Consider the following 17,741-nt stretch of genomic DNA (forward strand, 5'->3'; position numbering starts at 1 on the left):
AAGGTGGAATGCTGCCTTGGCTGGGGGGCAGGGCTGGAAGTGAGTGAGTGGGTTGTTACTGTGGGAGAGCATGGAGGAGACAGCCTAGGGAGAGGAGCTGGAGTTTAGGGGCCCAGTCTCCCCCCAACTCAAGGGGGCCTGAGGCATCCTAGCCCAGTTCTGTGACCAGACTACATCTGTGCTATGCTGTATCCTGGAGAGGCAATAAACTTCCTCTATTCCACTGGCTGGTGCAGTCTGTTTGTGCCATCTCGGGGTGCAGGAGACGGGGAACCCCCAACACGCCGTCACACCATGCAGCCTCCTGCTCCCTAACCCTCACTGTGCCAGCCCCCCCGCCCGTGGGGCTCCGCTCTCAGCTGGCGGGGGCTGGGGCTGGGCTGCTCCCAGGGAACCAGTTAGCCATCCCCTCGTAAGCTCTGGGGCGAGCAGTGAGTGGCTGCGCTGCGTCCCCCTCCCCGCCCTCTCCGGAGGGAGCAGCAGCCACTCAACTCAGGAAAGGCCCCAGCCCAGGTTTCCCGGTTGTGGGGCACGGCTGGTGTCTGTTGCTAGGGCGTGGCCCGGGAATCCGTGTCTCCTCACTGAAACAGAGCAGGCCAATGGCCGGTGCCCCGTTCTCTACTGGGCATGGCGTTGCAGACTCTACCCAGGCGTGGCGTTGTGCACTGACCCCAGTGTGGTGTTGCACACTTACCCACACGTGGAATTGCACACTTACCCACATATGGCATTGTGCACTCTACCCAGGCGTGGCATTGCACTCTAAGCTGGGCGTGGCATTGCGCACTCTACCCAGGCGTGGCGTTGTGCACTCTACCCACGCGTGGTGTAACACACTCTACCCTGGTGTGGCCTTGCACACTGACCCCGGGCATGGCGTTGCACACTCTACCCAGGCATGGCGTTGCACACTTACCTGCGCTTGACGTTGCACACTCTACCCCGGCATGGCATTGCACTCTAAGCTGGGCGTGGCATTGCGCACTCTACCCAGGCATGGCGTTGTGCACTCTACCCACGCGTGGTGTAACACACTCTACCCTGGTGTGGCCTTCCACACTGACCCCGGGCGTGGCGTTGTGCACTCTACCCAGGCGTGGCCTTGTGCACTGACCCGCGGGCGGCCTTGCATACTCTACCCTGGTGTGGCCTTGTGCACTGACCCCGGGCATGGCGTTGTGCACAGACCCCGGGCGTGGCGTGGGGCACTGACCCCGGGCGTGGCGTGGGGCACTGACCCCGGGCGTGGCGTGGGGCGCTGACCCCGGGCGTGGCGTTGGGCGCTGACCCCGGGCGTGGCGTGGGGCGCTGACCCCGGGCGTGGCGTGGGGCGCTGACCCCGGGCGTGGCGTTGCGCGCTGACCCCGGGCGTGGCGTGGGGCGCTGACCCCGGGCGTGGCGTGGGGCGCTGACCCCGGGCGTGGCGTGGGGCGCTGACCCCGGGCGTGGCGTGGGGCGCTGACCCCGGGCGTGGCGTGGGGCGCTGACCCCGGGCGTGGCGTGGGGCGCTGACCCCGGGCGTGGCGTGGCGCGCTGACCCCGGGCGTGGCGTTGGGCGCTGACCCCGGGCGTGGCGTGGGGCGCTGACCCCGGGCGTGGCGTGGGGCGTTGACCCCGGGCGTGGCGTGGGGCGTTGACCCCGGGCGTGGCGTGGGGCGCTGACCCCGGGCGTGGCGTGGGGCGCTGACCCCGGGCGTGGCGTGGGGCACTGACCCCGGGCGTGGCGTGGGGCGCTGACCCCGGGCGTGGCGTGGGGCGCTGACCCCGGGCGTGGCGTGGGGCGCTGACCCCGGGCGTGGCGTGGGGCGTTGACCCCGGGCGTGGCGTGGGGCACTGACCCCGGGCGTGGCGTGGGGCGCTGACCCCGGGCGTGGCGTTGGTTGCTTATTTTCAGTGTTTCCCAGCCAGGCCAACCCTTCCAGTGCAGAACCTAGGAGACTATTCACATCTCACCACAAGGAAACGTGAACTCTTCATCGGCTCTCGTTGTCCCTTCCTTCTCTCATCCCCTAGTCCTGAGGATTCTTCCCCTCCTCCCCCTGCGGGATTTCTCTCCTCCGTCTCCTCCTCCTTGCAGGGTGCTTTTCTGGCCTCCCCCCTTAGAAGTGCCAGGATCTGGCAAGGGTCCGGTAACTGGCTCTTGTTCAGCCGTCTCTTTGGTTTCTCTTTCAGTGAAACCATCATGTTTTTGCACCAGATCTTTTACCAAGGCCTGAAAGCCCGGATCTCGAGCTGGCCGACGCTGGTGCTGGGTGAGTAGCTGCTGTTGCTTTGTTGGATGTTCTTCGCGTGCTCCGCTGAGCCCGGCCTCTCCCTCCTGGGCGCGCTCTGCTCCCGCACGGCAGTGAATTGTGGCCCATTGCTGCGCCCAGGCCTCCGTCGGTTCCGTACAGACACAGACCCCAGGGGGAACGTCTCTCCCGTGAGCGTGGGACGCGGACACGGGTCAGGTGCTGCCCGGTACAGTCAGGCCGGGCGCGGGGGAGGGAGCCGCAGGCTTTGCAGCCAGCGCCCGGGCCCTGACCTGCCCGCTCGCCTGCAGCCGATTTGTTCGACATCCTGCTGCCCATGCTGAACATCTACCAGGAGTTTGTGAGGAACCACCAGTACAGCCTGCAGATCCTGGCCCACTGCAAGCAGAACCGCGACTTCGACAAGCTGCTCAAGCACTACGAGGCCAAGCCGGACTGCGAGGAGAGGACGCTGGAGACCTTCCTGACCTACCCCATGTTCCAGGTGAGGCGGGGCTCCCGTGGCGGGCGGGGGCGGGGCTCCCGTGGCGGGCGGAGGCGGGGCTCCCGTGGCGGGCGGGGGCGGGGCTCTCGTGGCGGGCGGGGGCGGGGCTCCCGTGGCGGGCGGGGGCGGGGCTCCTGTGGCGGGCGGAGGCGGGGCTCCTGTGGCGGGCGGGGGTGCAGCTCCTCTGGCGGGCAGGGGTGGGGCTCCCGTGGCAGGCGCTGGCAGGCCACAAGAAAACACTCTGCTCCTCAGAGCCGTTGGGCCTCCCGGGCTCCTCTTCTAAATGACCCCGGGGGGGCGTGGAGAAGGGGGGGTGGCTGGTTGGTTAGAAGAGGAGCTCGGCACCACTCAGCCACGCCTGGCCACGGCCCAGTGGCTTCCCGCCACTCAAACCCTGAGGGGCGGGCAGGGATCCAGCCTCCCAGTCCTGCCTCACACCGCCCTGTCCCCGGCGCCATCGGGGACCTCTGCTCCGTCTGGCAGGGCGCTGGAGCCCTGGCCGGGAGAGGGCCTGTCCCCCTCAGCCGGGCGAGCCACCCTGCTCGATGCCCTCGCCCACACGACGCAGAGGCTGGGCTCTGAGTGATTGCCCCCCCGAGGCCCCCTCATTCGCCCCTGGCCCCCAGCGGGCAGCCAGCAGAGCCAGCCGGCCCTCCCCGGGCAGGGACGCTATCACTGGGGCGGGTCCGGCTTCGACTCTTCCAACCCTCATCTGCTACGAGTCTAGTCCAGGGAGGTGGGGGGCTCCCCGTTCGCTGGTTCTGGTTAACCCGTGGGGGGTGGAGCCACCTCCCTGCCCGCCCCCTTGAATTGGTTAACCCGTGGGGGGTGGAGCCACCTCCCTGCCCGCCCCCTTGAATTGGTTAACCCGTGGGGGGTGGAGCGACCTCCCCGCCCGCCCCCTTGAATTGGTTAACCCGCGGGGGGTGGAGCCGCCTCCCCGCCCGCCCCCTTGAATTGGTTAACCCGTGGGGGGTGGAGCCGTCTCCCCGCCCACCCCCTTGAATTGGTTAACCCGTGGGGGGTGGAGCCGTCTCCCCGCCCACCCCCTTGAATTGGTTAACCCGCGGGGGGTGGAGCCGCCTCCCCACCCGCCCCCTTGAATTGGTTAACCCGTGGGGGGTGGAGCCGCCTCCCCGCCCGCCCCCTTGAATTGGTTAACCCGCGGGGGGTGGAGCCGTCTCCCTGCCCGCCCCCTTGAATTGGTTAACCAGCTAACTACATTTAAGAGATTTTGACATCCCTAGTCTCATCCTCGGGCCCGTCACTTGGCTGCCGGGCTCTGTCCCCGTGTGTCTCAGCGCCCTGGGCGTGAGTGCTGGGCAGGGCTGCCCTCGCCTGTCAGACCCCGGCGAGCGGGGGGCACAGGAGAGCCGTTCCCGCGTCCCCAGGCCCCCGGCGAGCCCCCTGCCCACCACTGCTGAGGGGCGGGGGCATGAGAGTTAGTGTCGACCTGAAGCCTCCAGCTGAGACGTGAGCTGCAGAAGGGCCAGGTTGAGGCCCCGTTAACCAGTTCAGTGCCGGTCCCTGGACTGACAGGGTCTGACGTCTGGTCACGCCGGGCTTGCTGGGGACACAGGGCGCTGGAGGGGGCGGCGCTGGAGCAGGGCTGGAGCACATGGCTGCTGGCAGGAGTGGGGCTCGGGGCCGGCTGGCTGGCCGGGTGCTCGCGGCTTTAGGGAGCGGCCGAGAGGGCCGAGAAGGGAGGCCCCACCTCCCCGTGTCGCACACGTCACCTCAGGTGACCCCTGCTTTGCTGCTCCCGCTGACCGTGCGCCCCCTCAGATTCCCAGGTACATTCTGACGCTGCACGAGCTGCTGGCGCACACGCCCCACGAGCACGTGGAGAGGAACAGCCTGGACTACGCCAAGTCCAAGCTAGAAGAGCTGTCCAGGTCAGAGCCGTCCCGGGCCGATTCCTCCGCCTGCCCACGCTCCCGGCCTGCGGCGTGTCTCCGCAGAGCTGCCTGGCGGAGAGGTGGAGGTGGGGGGGATACAGGCGAAGCCGAGGGGCAGACGAATCCTTCCCTCCCCAGTGAGCGAACGGCGGGCGGGCCCGTTGCCCCCGGAGGCTGCCCGTGTGCCGAACGCACGGTGTCACCTGGGGCTGTGGGGGCTGAGGCTGTCGGGGGACGGAGCGGGAGCACGAGGCGTACCTGGGTGCAGGGGAAAGGACGGGGCCCCAGGGGCCTGTGGCGGTTTAGGTTCCCCATTGTGCTCGTTGTGCGGACGCGGGGACGCCCTGACCGCTCCTGCACCCGCCGCCTGCGCCTCTGTCGCTAGCTCTCCCCGCCAGGGGCGACGGGCTCGGGGTGCTGAGGTATCGCAGGCCCTGATCCCGCAAAGCACGCCAGCCCTTTCCCCCATGGACTCACGGACACGCCCCTCGCTGCTTTGCCGGACCAGGCCTTGGCGCCCGGGGCCGAGGGTCGGGCTGGCGTGACGTGTCCGGTAGCCCCGAGACCGGTGCCGCAGGCTTCCTCTCCTGTCTTTGCCTGGCTGAGGGGAGAGCGCCACAGCACAGGACGGGCCAACGCCAGCAGAGGGGGCTGCCCCAGGCGGAGTGGGTTGGAGTCGGGGGAGGGGAGCACCCACAAGGAGTCAGTCGGTACCGGAGGGGCCCGGTGGGATGCGCTGCCACAGGCTCCAGGGCGTGGTGCGTGGCCGCATAGCCTCCGTCACCCGGCTCCCTGGGGAAAGCCCCAGGGTTCCCCAAACTGCTGGCTGTGCCCCTGGGCCTTTGAGCGCCCTCTCCAGGGCCGGCTGGGGCCCCTCGCCTCCCCACCTCCGTCCGCGTCCCCCAACACGGCTGCGCTGCTCACAGGTCAGGTTCAAAACTCGGCATCTCACTGACGTTCCAGTTCGGAAACGTCCCCCGAACCCATCGTCAACGTCTCCGTTTTCCAGCTGGCTCCAGCGGACACGGCCGAGCCAGGGGACGCCGGCTGCGAGGGGACCTCGCCCCTTCCGTTGTCCCAGCAGGCTCTGGAGGTTTCCTTGGCAAAGGGCTCCCCGGAATCCCCAGGGGCCAGTGCTTGCCTTCCAGAGGCCGAGAAGTGCAGCTTTCTGCGCTGGCTCTGTTCATTCGTGTCCCGGCTCCCACCGACACCACGTTTAGCCTCTCAGAGCCTCCACCCCTGTCCAGCTCCCCCCGGGCCGGCCAGCCAGAGGCCCTGTGTTGGAGGCGGATGTAGGGTGGCCTCTGCCCCATGCCCAGATGTTCCGTACCCCTGCCGGCTGGGACAGCCTCACGCCCGCGGCATGGGGGACACCACTCCGAAGCGCCCCCCCATCCCCCCACACACACGCTCTGAGACCTGGCGCAATGACAGCGTGAGGGCCCAGTGGGCGGGGTGGAGCAGCCCGCTCTTCCAATGACATCACCTCTCTGGGGTGCGGGCCCCGCCTCGGGCCGGTCTGTCTCCGTCCTGCTCCGGGGTAAACCATGAGAGAGGAAAACTGCAAAGACCCACCTGGTTTAAAACCAGAGAAACGAGCTGCCTGGGGCGAGGCCCCCACCCGGAGCCCCGCCGGGTGGGCGAGTTCCCACCGAGAGCGGAAATTCCCAAACCTGCCAACATCGGAATATTTCGAAGCGTAGCTGCTCCAGGCTGCTGAGCGGGGTCCCCTCCGGCAGGCCGGGATCCGCGCTGCGCCCTTTGCCTTCCCTTATCTCAGCCGCACGGGCCCCTCCAGCACGCTGAGCAACGTCGCCGTGGTAGCCAGCCCTCGGGCACGGCCCCTGGCTCCAACGGTCTCTCCCCCCCCAGGATCATGCACGACGAAGTGAGCGAGACGGAAAACATTCGGAAGAATCTGGCGATAGAAAGGATGATTATCGAAGGGTGTGAAATTCTCCTGGACACCAGCCAGACGTTCGTCAGACAAGGTAGAAGGTTTGCGCCCCCTGGCCGGGCGTCCCGTGGGGCCGGTGAGCTGCCTGGCTGGGCACAGCGCGGGGACCACTCGCTCCTGACACCAACCGGCGTGTGTGCGGCCGCTCTGCGAGCCTGGCACGTGGGCAGCAGCAAGCAGAGTTTGCTAGTGCCGCATGCTCGGCAGGAGCCTGGCTTTCTGGTGGCAGGCCCGGGGGTGGAGAGCCAGCTTAGCCCCCAGCCCTGTGGACTGGTCGTGGCCTGGAGAAGTGCCATGGCTGGGGGCTGCTGCTCTTTGACAGGCCCCCATGGTCAGAACAGCTGGCAGGGCTTGTGCGGCCGGCACGACCTCCCGTGCCACAGCCCCGTTGCCCAGCCTGGCCTGGGCTTCCCACTCGCTTTCTAGGAGTGCTGCAGGCTTCTGTCGGAAGAAGCTTTTCTGGAAGAGAACTTCCGAAAAACCGTCTTCCAGAAGAGCGCGTCCGCACTGCCCATGCGCAGCGAGAAAGCCACCCGCTTTGCGACAGAGAGGCTGCCTCTAGACTGGCATGATTTTGCACAAATACTTTTAGCGGAAAAACTTTTCTGCAAGAGAGCGTCTACACTGCCATGTGCTTTTGCGCAAAAGCGTCCGTGCCAGTCTAGACGCTCTCTTGCACAAGAAAGCTCTGGTGGCCATTTTAGCCATCGGGTTTTCTTGCACAAGAAATTAACGTGGCTGTCTACACTGGCCTCTTGTGCAAGAATACTTGTGCAAGAGGGCTTATCCCCGAGCGGGAGCGTCAGAGTATTTGCGCAAGAACCACTGATTTTGCACAGTACAAAGTCAATGTTCTTGAGCAAATACTCACGGCCAGTGTAGACAGGAGGCAAGATTTTGCGCAAAAGTGGCCGCTTTTGTGCAAAATCATGCCAGTCTAGACGCAGCCTTAGTGTCCCCACTGAGCAGACTCTCTCTCGCACGTCAGCCGTGATTGCTATGGACGAGGCGGCCACCAGAGCACCTGTGCTTTTTCCTCTTCCCTCCTCTCCCGAAAGAACTCCCCCGGCCCCGTCCGCCCGCACCTTTCCCGAAAGCTCTTTGGAAAAGGGCTTCTTCCTCGTCCAAAGAGGTTCCCGACGCCGGGAAAGCCCCTCTGCTCTTTCCATTTTTTTTCCTCGAAAGAACGCGATTGCAGTGTGGCCGGAAGTGAAGTGTTTTTGGGAAAACCTCTGAGGTGTAGACACAGCCCTAGTGAGCCGCTGCTGTTCTCCAGGGGGCTGCCACAGACACTCCCCTCCGCTGGGGTCAAGCCAGGCTCGGGTGGTCGCCGGGAGCAGGAGACAGGGCCTGGGGAGCCCCCCCCCAAGGGGCTCTTGCAGGAATTCTCCCTACCCCTGGTAGATGGTTTCCCCAGGGCCGCCCTCTGTCCTGCTGCCCTCTGCAGCTCCTGGGTTCTCCCTCTGCCCCTTGCTCTGTGCTAGCAGCCCGGGCCGTGTGTGGCGCTGGATGAGGCGGAGGGTAAAGGGCTTGTAGCAAGGCGCTCCAGCTGGCCTCCGAGGGCCCCCTTCTCGCCACGTGGCGCCCGAAGTGCCGGGGCAGGAGCCGGAGGAGCATGCTTGGCTGCAGGGGCTTTGCACGCGGCCCCGTGCGAGTCTCCGGACAGCAGAGCGCCGCGGGGGGTGACGGCGAAACTCGCTTTGCCTGCAGGGGCTTGCCCAGCCTGTGTGCCAAGTGGGGAGCAGGCTGTGAAATCCACCCCCTGCTGCTGGCAGGATCTTGGGGGGCGATCCTGAGGCCCCCACCCAAGCCTGCTCTTCCAGCTCCCTGGTTGCAGCTGCCCCACCCCACCTCTCCTCCCTGCCTCGCCATGTCTGGTGTGCAGGCCTGGTGCACGCTCCCTGACTGCAGCACAGCAGGTGCTACGCCCCAGCAGCCCCACCGTGGGATGTGGGAAGGTCTGGGGGGGGCAGGGCCTTCATTTGAGCCACTTTCCCAGTTCACAGCTGCGCTGGCTGGGTCTTGCTGCCCCGCGGGACCTCTGAGACGTACGTGCCATAGCCGCGCGTGGCTCCTGCCCGAGGGATCCGGCTGCTTTGTGCTCCCGCTGCCTTGCGCGTCTGCCTCCCACCGCGGGTCCTGAACAGGCCCACACCCCTGCTGGGAGAAACGCACCGAGCGCCAGTCGTGGATTTTTGTCCCCCCCACAGGCTCCCTCATCCAAGTGCCGATGTCGGAGAAAGGGAAGATCACCAGAGGGCGGCTGGGCTCCCTCTCCTTGAAGAAAGAGGGCGAGAGACAATGCTTCCTCTTCTCCAAGCACTTAATTATCTGCACAAGAGGCTCCGGGGGGAAATTACACTTAACCAAGGTGCGAATGGGCACGGGCAGAGGGGAGACCGGCGCGGGGGGCAGGAGTTAGGGGTGGCTCTCCCAGCAACCCCCCTCACGTGATTCACCAGCGATGCCGTGCTTCCTGGGGGGCGTTTCCAGCCAGCCTCCGCCAGCCCCCGTTCGAGTGATGGCGCGTGCAGAACCCGCCTTTGCGCCGTCCGGTGGGGGGAAGCGAGCGGCTGTGAGCGCAGGCCGGGGGCAGGGAAGGATGCAGCTGGCATGTTCCCTAGTGAGTTTTAGCCCCCTCCAGCAGTGGAAGCAGCTCCACGCAGGGGAGGAGGGGCGTGCGAGGCAGGGGGAGGCGTTGCCTTCCAAACCACCCGCCTGGCCCCGCCCATTCTCCGCCCCCAGAGTCCCTGCTGTAGGCGTGCTGTTGCTGCCCACAGCGCCCGCCCTCCCCATGCTCTGGGGCCTGCGGAGGCTGGGACCGACGACGCCCCACCTCGTGGTGCTGGGGGAGGAGGCCTAGCTCCCATGGGGTGGGGCCTTGGTAGAAGGGGCGGGGCTGGGGGCAGGGCCCTGCCGTCACCCACCGTGGGACTACAAAGCCATCCAGGCGCCAGGCGACATCTCTCCGGCCAGAGTGGGGCGAGAGCGTCCCCACGAGCAGCCTTCCGGCGCCCCAGAGCCTCGTTCTCAGAGCTCTCCCTTCTGCGGCGCGGCAGGGCCGTGGAGAGTCCATGGGACGCCCCCCGAACTGCTGCTCTCCCCACGGGAATTGGGCACTTGAATTCCGGGGAGCAGAGGGGCAGTCGGGGGAGCTCCGGCAGAGCTGGCTGAGCTGTGGAAAGAGCCGGCAGGGCCGGGTTGCGCTAGGACGGGACCTGTCAGAGGTTTTCAGTTGCTTTCACCGCTGCCTGTGAGGGTCTGGCCGTCTGAGTCTGCTGCATCGCTGGGAAAGTCAAATGAATATGGGGGGCGGGAGGTGGGGGGCCAGGCCTGCCCGACTGGCTAGCCCGTCCCCATGCCGTCCACACGCAGCCGGCCTGGGACACAGGCGAGCGTCTTCCCCGTCAGCCCCCCTTTGCGGTTCCCACTGACTGAGGTGCCTGAAGGCGCCGGTTTCCGAGCGGCGGGGGCGTGGAGAGGGAGCCAGCAGGGCAGGACATCCCGGCCTGAGCTCAGTGTCGTGTCTAAAATAAAAACGACGAGCTCTCGGCAAGAGGCGTCACTTGTGATTTGCTGCAAGAACACCGACAATTTATTCAGTGGGAAGCTTTAATTAGCGCTCAGTTCGTACCTAGCGCTGACGGGCGTCGCCCGTCCACCCCGAGACTCCCGCTTTTGGTGGTGGATGTTTGCAGCTCGCGGCTCTTTGGGGACATTCCGTCGCCCGTTGGCGAGATGCCAGTCCATGGCAAAGAGCCGCTGATCATAACAGATTTGTGGGGAAACTTAATTTACTGTTCATATTTCAATAATGTCTGAACAAACGAGCGTGATCAGTGGCACAGGGAAAGCAGCCGTTGCCAAGCATTTCATTACTTGTCTACCAGTCAAAGCACAGAGCTGATTGGCGATGGAACCTGCTTTGGAATTGTAACAGAGAAGGCTCCGATCCTGCAAACGCTGGAGCAAGTGATTAAGGTTATGGCCCCGAGTCATCCCGGGGGGTTCCCGTTTGCAGGAAGGGGGCTGCTACGCCTGGGTGGGGAAAGCAAAGGCGCTGTCCGCGTGTCCCGCTCACTCGCTCTGCCGTGTGCCCGGGCGAGTCTCACGCTCTTCCCTCGGTGCCTTTCTTTCAGAACGGCGTCATCTCCCTCATAGACTGCACCTTGATGGAGGAGCAGGAGAGCACCGACGAGGACAGTAGGTGTCTGCTGAGTCCCCCGTCCGTTATTCCACGTGCACGTGTAAGAAACCAGTTCCCGCCGGGCGTGGGCAGGCACCTTGTGCCTCCCTCGTGCCCCGAGAGACGGCGCTCCCCTTGCCCTAGACATGGGGTATGTGACGTAGGCTTGGATGCCGCCTGCCCCACCAGGGCAAAGTCTGCGAAATGCTCCCAGAGCCAGGACTCAGGAGTCGGGCAGGGTGACCCCCGGGCTGCTGGCAACCAGCCCGCCCTGCTGGCAGATAACGGTGGCCGGGGTCGGTTTGCAATCCAGCCATAGCGGGTGCCACCACAAATGCCAGCAAGCTGGTGGAGCAGATTCCAAGAAGGAATAATTCCCAGGGGCTGTGATCCACTGGCAGGCGCTCCCTGCACCACGAACAAGGCGCATGGGGGCCAGCTGCCTGCCAGGAACAAAACTGACGCACGTCTCCGTGAATATAATCTTCCAAAGGCAGCCAAGCTCCTGCCGCCTCGCTGGGTTGCTGGTCTAACGGAGCCAGGCTGCTCTGGGTTTGCGGCAAGCCCTGCTGTACTCACCGGTTTTGTCATGAAATTCCCGAGGTCCAGTCATGGAGTCCTAGAGCACTAGAAGCGCAAGGGTGCTCGCGAGGCGTCGAGACCCCGCACTGCCGAGACCAGGACCACTCTACACGCGGCCACAGGCTGCACACCGCCCGTTGGTCTGGGTTTGGGTAGGGCTCAGCACACGGCCTGTGGGTGGGACCGTTTGAACGTGGCCTTCACCGGGGACACGCTGCACAGCGGCGAGGTGTCTTCCAGGCAGCGTGAGTGCTGAAAGGCGCAAGCGGACGGGCTGGCTGGAACAGGCGGGTGCAGAGTGCTGGCGTCTGTATGTAGCCCCAAGGGAGGAGGTGCCGGGAGCGCCGGGGCGTTGTGGGACGTGCTGGCTGCTTAGCCTTGTGGGCAGAGCCCGAGAGGTGCTGACTGGCTCACCCTGGCCACGGTTGGGTCCGGCGCCGCGGCTTAAGGCGTAATCTTTGTATTCATGCCCGTCAGTGTGAAAGAAGCTATTTCCGTATATTTGCATATATTTGCATGTATATGCAACCACACTTAAGTTGCAGCTCTCGGCATGTGCTGTAAGTATCATTGTGGCCCCCGGGGCTTCCAAAGTTGAGTAGCCCTGCCCTAGACCATCCCTGATAGATGTCTGTCTAACCTGCTCTTGAATATTTCCAGGGATGGAGATTCCACAAACTCCCTGGGCAATTTATTTCAGTGTTTAACCACCCTGACAGGCAGGAAGTTTTTCCTAATGTCCAACCTCAACCTCCCTGGCTGCAGTTTAAGCCTTTTGTTTCTTCTCCTGTCCTCAGAGGCCAAGGAGAAGAATTCTTCTTCCTCCTCCTTGTGACACCCTTTTAGATACTTGAAAACCGCTCTCATGTCCCCTCAGTCTTCTCCTTTCCAAACTAAACAAGCCCAGTTCTTTCAGTCTTTCCTCATCGGTCATGTTCTCTGGGCCTTTCATCATTCTTGTTGCTCTTCTCTGGACCCTCTCCAATTTCTCCGCATCTTTCCTGAAATGTGCCCAGACCTGGACACAAGACTCCAACTGCGGCCTGATCAGCGCAGAGCAGAGCAGAGCAAAGCAGGAGAACGACTTCTCGTGTCTTGCTCCCAACACTTTTCTGTCTTCCTGATAAAAACGAGAGCTGCATGGCAGCCTCGGCCGCTAATGCCAGCTGCACATCTAGTGTTCGGACTTGGGGCGCGAGTCCAGGAGCCAAACACGTTCTCCAAACTCGCCGCTCAGCTTGGGCTGTGGCAGCGTTAGGCACTGTGTCAAGGTACCAACGTGTGTGGCCTGGGGCGCCTGCGTCCCATTCGTTCTGGTTTGAGTTCTGGGCGCCCAGCACCTCGGGCCGTCGGCATCGGAAATGGGTCCCCCGAACGTCGAAGCTCCCGGTGGCTGTGAAGGCTTGAGTCTCCCCTTGCTGGGCTGGCCCCAGCACTCTGGGGGCAGCGACTGTGGGTACCGATTGTGCACGAGCCAGCTGGCCCCTCCCCTGCAGACTGGCGTTGACACACATCCTGTTCCAGCACTGGGACGGGACGGGTCTGGGCACAGCCGAGGGCGTCCGCTCAGGGTGAATTCCTCAAACTCGGGACTCTCTATAGCCCCCAGAGTGGAGACCTTCCCAAACAGGCCACACACCAGCCCCACAGAGCGCTTCAGCTGCCTGCCTGGCCAGCCAGAAACCTCGCAAGCAAAACCCCTCCGAAACCCCAGCAATATCCGTGCCCCAGATGGCCCCGGGCCTGCCCACAGGTGAGGGGTTTTAGAGCCCAATCTCACCTTCCCCAAACAAGTTCTGCCCGGTTCCAAGAAACCAGCCACAGATCCCTGGTCAATTTACCCTCTGGACCTTACCCACAAATCACGCTGGGCCAATCCTTTAGCATCTAACATCTAAAGGTTTATTACTACAAGAAAGAAAAGCATGAGAGTGAGGTTGTTAAAGGATCCTACATGACATGCATCGAATCTCCCAGTTCTCAGTGCAGGCTCTAGCAGAGATGTTACAGCTACTGGCTTAAAAGTCCTTGGTGCACATCCTACGTCAGGATGGGTCCACAGTTCTTCCCGGCTCCTCGACCCGGCACCCTTGCCTCTGGGACGAAGAGCTGAGCTGAGCACGCCGATGGAGTCGGCGACATGGCCTATTTCTATCCCCTCCTGGCTTCTTCCAAGCTGGAGGGAGTCACATGGCCAGTGGCCAGGTGTGTCTTTGGCCTCCAGAGGCCCATTGTCCCCCAGAGCTTTGCTCATTAGCTTGTCCATGGGCAAACATTCCCGGCCCAGTGCTCTGCCTCGGACAGAGAATCTTTCAGCATCACCACAGAGTCCATGTTTGTAACTCCACACCCAGACATTATGCAATCACATGACTAGCATATAGAGACTCAGAAGGAAATAAGCTTTCAGTTGACACCTCACATGGCCCCCTTTGTGCCAACGTTTGGGGCAAACACCCCCCCCCCCATGGGTACAGCTGCTCTCTTCAAAATCCAGTAAAGTGACAAGCGCCGTGGCGCTAGCCCCGTCTCGGCCCCGCCTGTAACCTTGTCCCCGCCCACTGGCGTGGCCCCGAAGCTTGGGGAATGCCGAGGGCTGCTGCACGGCTCTCCGGGCCCATGGGCTACGGGGGCCGAGCTGCTTGTAGCAGCCACTTGGCTTGTTCTCGCCCCTTTCCCTCCCCCCGGCCGGAAGAGCCTTGCCGTGGGCGCTCTGCCAGAGGTGGTGCTTGTGGCCTGTTAGGGAGCTGGGGAATGTGGAGGGTGTCGTCCCTGGGTACTGCTCCTTTGCCGGCCAGCGCCCTTTGGGGCAGCAGCAGCTGGCAGAGGTGCCTGGCGCTTTGCCCCTTCGCGGGGACATTGTCATCTTCTTTCTCGCTGTTCCTTCATCTAAAAGTAGGGAGCCCCCTGCCCTGCTGCCTCGAAAGGCCTCCTTGCACCTCCTGGGGTCACCGCCCACCCCTCCACTCCCCCACAAGTCCCTGTGGGTCCCCCTCCCACCCCCGTGGCTCCCAGGCTCCGCATGCCCCTCTTTCCTGTCTGTCTGGGGGATACGTCGCTCAGGACGGCAACAGGTCACACCCGGGGCGGGGGGATAAACCCAAGATAAGCCAGTTCTTGGGGGCTAGGTAAGGACAGACCTGGCCAAAGACAGTGGCTGTGAGACCCGGACGCATGGGGCCGCACGTGTCCCCCGGTTCTTCTGTGTGAGCGCAATCAGCAGGGTTGGGCCAGTGATGCTAACGCGATGCCAGAGATGTTGGACTGGATGGTGCGCGGCGTTCAAAGGCTCCTGCCCTGGAACACACACGTGCCATCCAGCCGGGGCTAGGCTCTGCCGAAAAGCCATTCGGCCTGAAAACAGGGGCTTGCTCTCTCTGCGGGAAAGCACAACCCCCCGGCGGTTCCAGCTCTCCCGTCAGGAGGCCCCTGGCAGCCGCGAGGAGGAGCAGCAAGGTGGAGGCTCTGTGAGTCGGTGATTCGTGGCCCGGGGGGAAGCGTAGGCCGTGGATTTGGATGCCCTGCAGGGTTGGCTGTGCGTGCTGCGGCCAAACAAAAATGTTGTTTGCAACCCTATTGGAAACGGCCCTAGAAAAAACTCCGCCAACCTGACGCTGCTTGTTTATCTTGTCCGTTACCAAGCAAAGGCATCCGGGCAAGACATAGACCATCTCGACTTCAAAATTGTTGTGGAACCAAAAGATTCTCCCTCCTTCACTGTCATCCTGGTGGCATCGTCCAGGCAAGAAAAGGCTGCGTGGACCAGTGACATCAGTCAGGTAAGAGGAAATCAAGTAACAAAGCCCTTCCATATTTGGGCAGCTCCCCAGGTGGGCCAGGTTCAGAGACCAGCTGGGTTTCCATGGCAGCTGCAGATTGCTTACAGCCTCTGTAATCAGGCCAGTAATTTGGGGATAATGCCTGACTTCAGGCATCTCAGCTGGAGAACATTTGCATGAACTTTTCTATACGTCGCTTTTCCTGTTGTTAACACTGGAGCCACCAGGGGGACGTGAGGCTGAAGCAGGAAAGTAATGCTAGGGCATTAGGAGAAAGTGCCCTGTGAATTATTAATCATTCTTCTTTGGTTTTGTTTCACTTGGGCTTTCTGGCCATGCTGCGGTTCACACGCACACAGCAGAGGTGTGAGTAAATCAGTGCTAAACTCAGGGTCTGTTCCGCTTGGAATAAGGAATATTGGCCCATAAGAACGGCCAGATGGGGTCAGACCAAAGGGCCATCCAGCCCAGTATGGTGTCTGCCCACAGTGGCCAAGGCCAGGTGCCCCAGAGGGAGGGAACACAACAGGGAATCATCCCGTGATCCTTCCCCTTTCACCCACCTCCAGAGAAACAGAGGCCAGGACACCATTCCTACCCAGCCTGGCCAATAGCCATTGATGGACCTAACTTCCATGAATCCATCTAGCTCTTTTTTGCACCCGGTTAGCTTTCACCACATCCTCCAGCAAGGAGTTCCGCAGGTTGACTGTGCACTGTGTGAAGAAAAACTGCCTTTTTGTTTGTTTTAAACCTGCTGCCTATTCATTTCATTTGGTGACCCCCAGTTCTTATTTTGTGGGAATAAATAAAGAACATTTCCTTATTCACTTTCTCCACACCAGTCCTGATTTTATAGCCCTCTATCATATCCCCCCTTAGTCTCCTCTTTTCTAAGCTGAAAAGTCCAAGCCCAACCGTCCATTCCCTTGCAACTAGTGGCTCATTTACATATATGCAAAAGAAGCATAACCAGTTTGGACTTTCCCCCTCACACCCACCTGCAGCAGCAATTTACCCGACTTTGCACTCACACTGCAGAGTGATCGTGATGCTGCAAGGTGCAAAGAAGTGGAGAGCTGGGTCCATGCGGTAACGTGCCGTGTGTGTGCTGCTCGTCGGGGCGGGGGCAGGGGAGCGGGCAGAGGCGGGGGCAGAGTGAATGATTTCTAGGGCAGAGTTTTAGAATAGTTTGTTCTCTGCCACCTTTTTGCTGGGCAGTGTCTCATGGCCTTCAGGGAGGAAGCCATTGAGTAACTTTAACTCAGAGCATAGCTTCCCTGGGTCGCTCTCGGCAGGACCCCTAGATCCGCGGGGTGTGGGGCACAGGGGGAGAGAGGCTGCATGCCATCGTAAATATCCGAGACAAGGGGGGAGAGGAAACCTTTTTTCTTGGGCCCACTTCTGTTGGTGAGAAAGACCAGGAGGGTAGCTTGGACGCTTGTTTCTCCCAACAGAAGTTGGTCCAATAGGAGGTTCTCTCTCCCGCCTTGTGTCGCTAATATCCTGGCTCCGACACGGCGGCAGCAACCCTGCATGTGGTACGTAACAGGCAGCGGCGGAGGGAGTAGGGCGCTAAAACGCCCACGTGAGTGTCTGCCTGGCTATCTGGGAGGAGAAGGGGGCTGGAAGAGTTCAACTCGGAGAACAGCGGGGCAGAGAGAGCATTTCGTGGCTTGGCCCGGTCCGGCTCAGTTCCATTCTAAATTCGCCAAATCCTGCACAGAAGAACGGCTGATTTGTGCAGCTCCCTGTCACATCTCCGCTCGCGACTGGACTGGGCATGGACTCTTCTCCCCTTGTTCACCCCGTATTTATTTCCATCCGTCGCTGAAGAAAGCCACATTTCCAGCCTCTGTTTCACGGCAAATGGCCCCGGCAGAGGATGGATCCCGTCTGGATTAGCTCAGCGTCCCTGTCTCCTAGGCTGTGATGTCAGCGACTGATCAAACTGTCTCGGCGCTTGACACGAATTCCCTTGCCGGTGTCACTCAGCCTCCTTGCCCCCACCCTCCTGTGTTTCAGTGCGTAGACAATATCCGCTGCAACGGCCTCATGATGAACGCATTCGAGGAGAACTCCAAGGTCACCGTTCCCCAGATGATCAAGTAAGTGCGTTTTGCCGGGAGCGGGGCAGCTTTGCGTGTGGGCGCAAAGGCAGCCGGTCTGCGCGGGAGCCTGCTTTAGCTCTGCCCCGCATCGGCAGAATTCCCGGGCGACCCGTAAACGAGCAGCTTTCGAGCCCCTGACAGTGCCCCCGGTGGCCGCCGGCGGAGCGGTGCCTGCGAGATCAGGGGCAGGCGAGCGCCGCGTGTGCAGCCCTGCTTGCGGCACCGCAGTAACGATGATACCGTAGGGGCGGGCCCGACAGGTTTGTCCTGGGAGAGGGCGTTTGCGCGGGGCCGGGGGAGGGAGGCGGGAGGAAGCCGGGGAAGGGCAGAGCTTCAAGAGGATAAGAGCAGAGGCCTTGAAGAAAGGGGAAGGAAGAGATTCAAAAGAAAGGGCGACGGGCAGGAAAGACAAACGCGAGGGCCGGTGCCGCGGCGATGGGGCTCCCCTCCCTGGCTGCCTGGGGGTGTTTCCACTGGCACGGTTCCACGCGG

General features: G+C 62.7%; 1 protein-coding gene across 3 annotated transcripts in view; it reads left to right on the forward strand.

The window, feature by feature from the left end:
- The window catches only part of RASGRF1 (Ras protein specific guanine nucleotide releasing factor 1), a 109,056-nt gene that overhangs the window by 42,275 nt on the left and 49,040 nt on the right, over nucleotides 1-17,741 (forward strand). For 2 of the 3 annotated variants that reach the window (XM_075896777.1, XM_075896778.1), the window contains 8 exons: nucleotides 2,173-2,252; nucleotides 2,543-2,736; nucleotides 4,522-4,631; nucleotides 6,507-6,625; nucleotides 8,802-8,962; nucleotides 10,731-10,794; nucleotides 15,002-15,138; nucleotides 17,164-17,246. In XM_075896777.1, coding sequence (XP_075752892.1) covers nucleotides 2,173-2,252; nucleotides 2,543-2,736; nucleotides 4,522-4,631; nucleotides 6,507-6,625; nucleotides 8,802-8,962; nucleotides 10,731-10,794; nucleotides 15,002-15,138; nucleotides 17,164-17,246 — 948 coding nt within the window. Of the gene's footprint in view, nucleotides 1-2,172; nucleotides 2,253-2,542; nucleotides 2,737-4,521; nucleotides 4,632-6,506; nucleotides 6,626-8,801; nucleotides 8,963-10,730; nucleotides 10,795-15,001; nucleotides 15,139-16,326; nucleotides 16,680-17,163; nucleotides 17,247-17,741 lie in introns of those variants that run through there. The other variant, XM_075896779.1, reaches the window with a different exon arrangement.

The sequence above is a fragment of the Pelodiscus sinensis genome, chromosome 14, assembly GCF_049634645.1.
Source record: "Pelodiscus sinensis isolate JC-2024 chromosome 14, ASM4963464v1, whole genome shotgun sequence".
In the NCBI taxonomy this organism is placed as follows: domain Eukaryota; kingdom Metazoa; phylum Chordata; order Testudines; family Trionychidae; genus Pelodiscus; species Pelodiscus sinensis.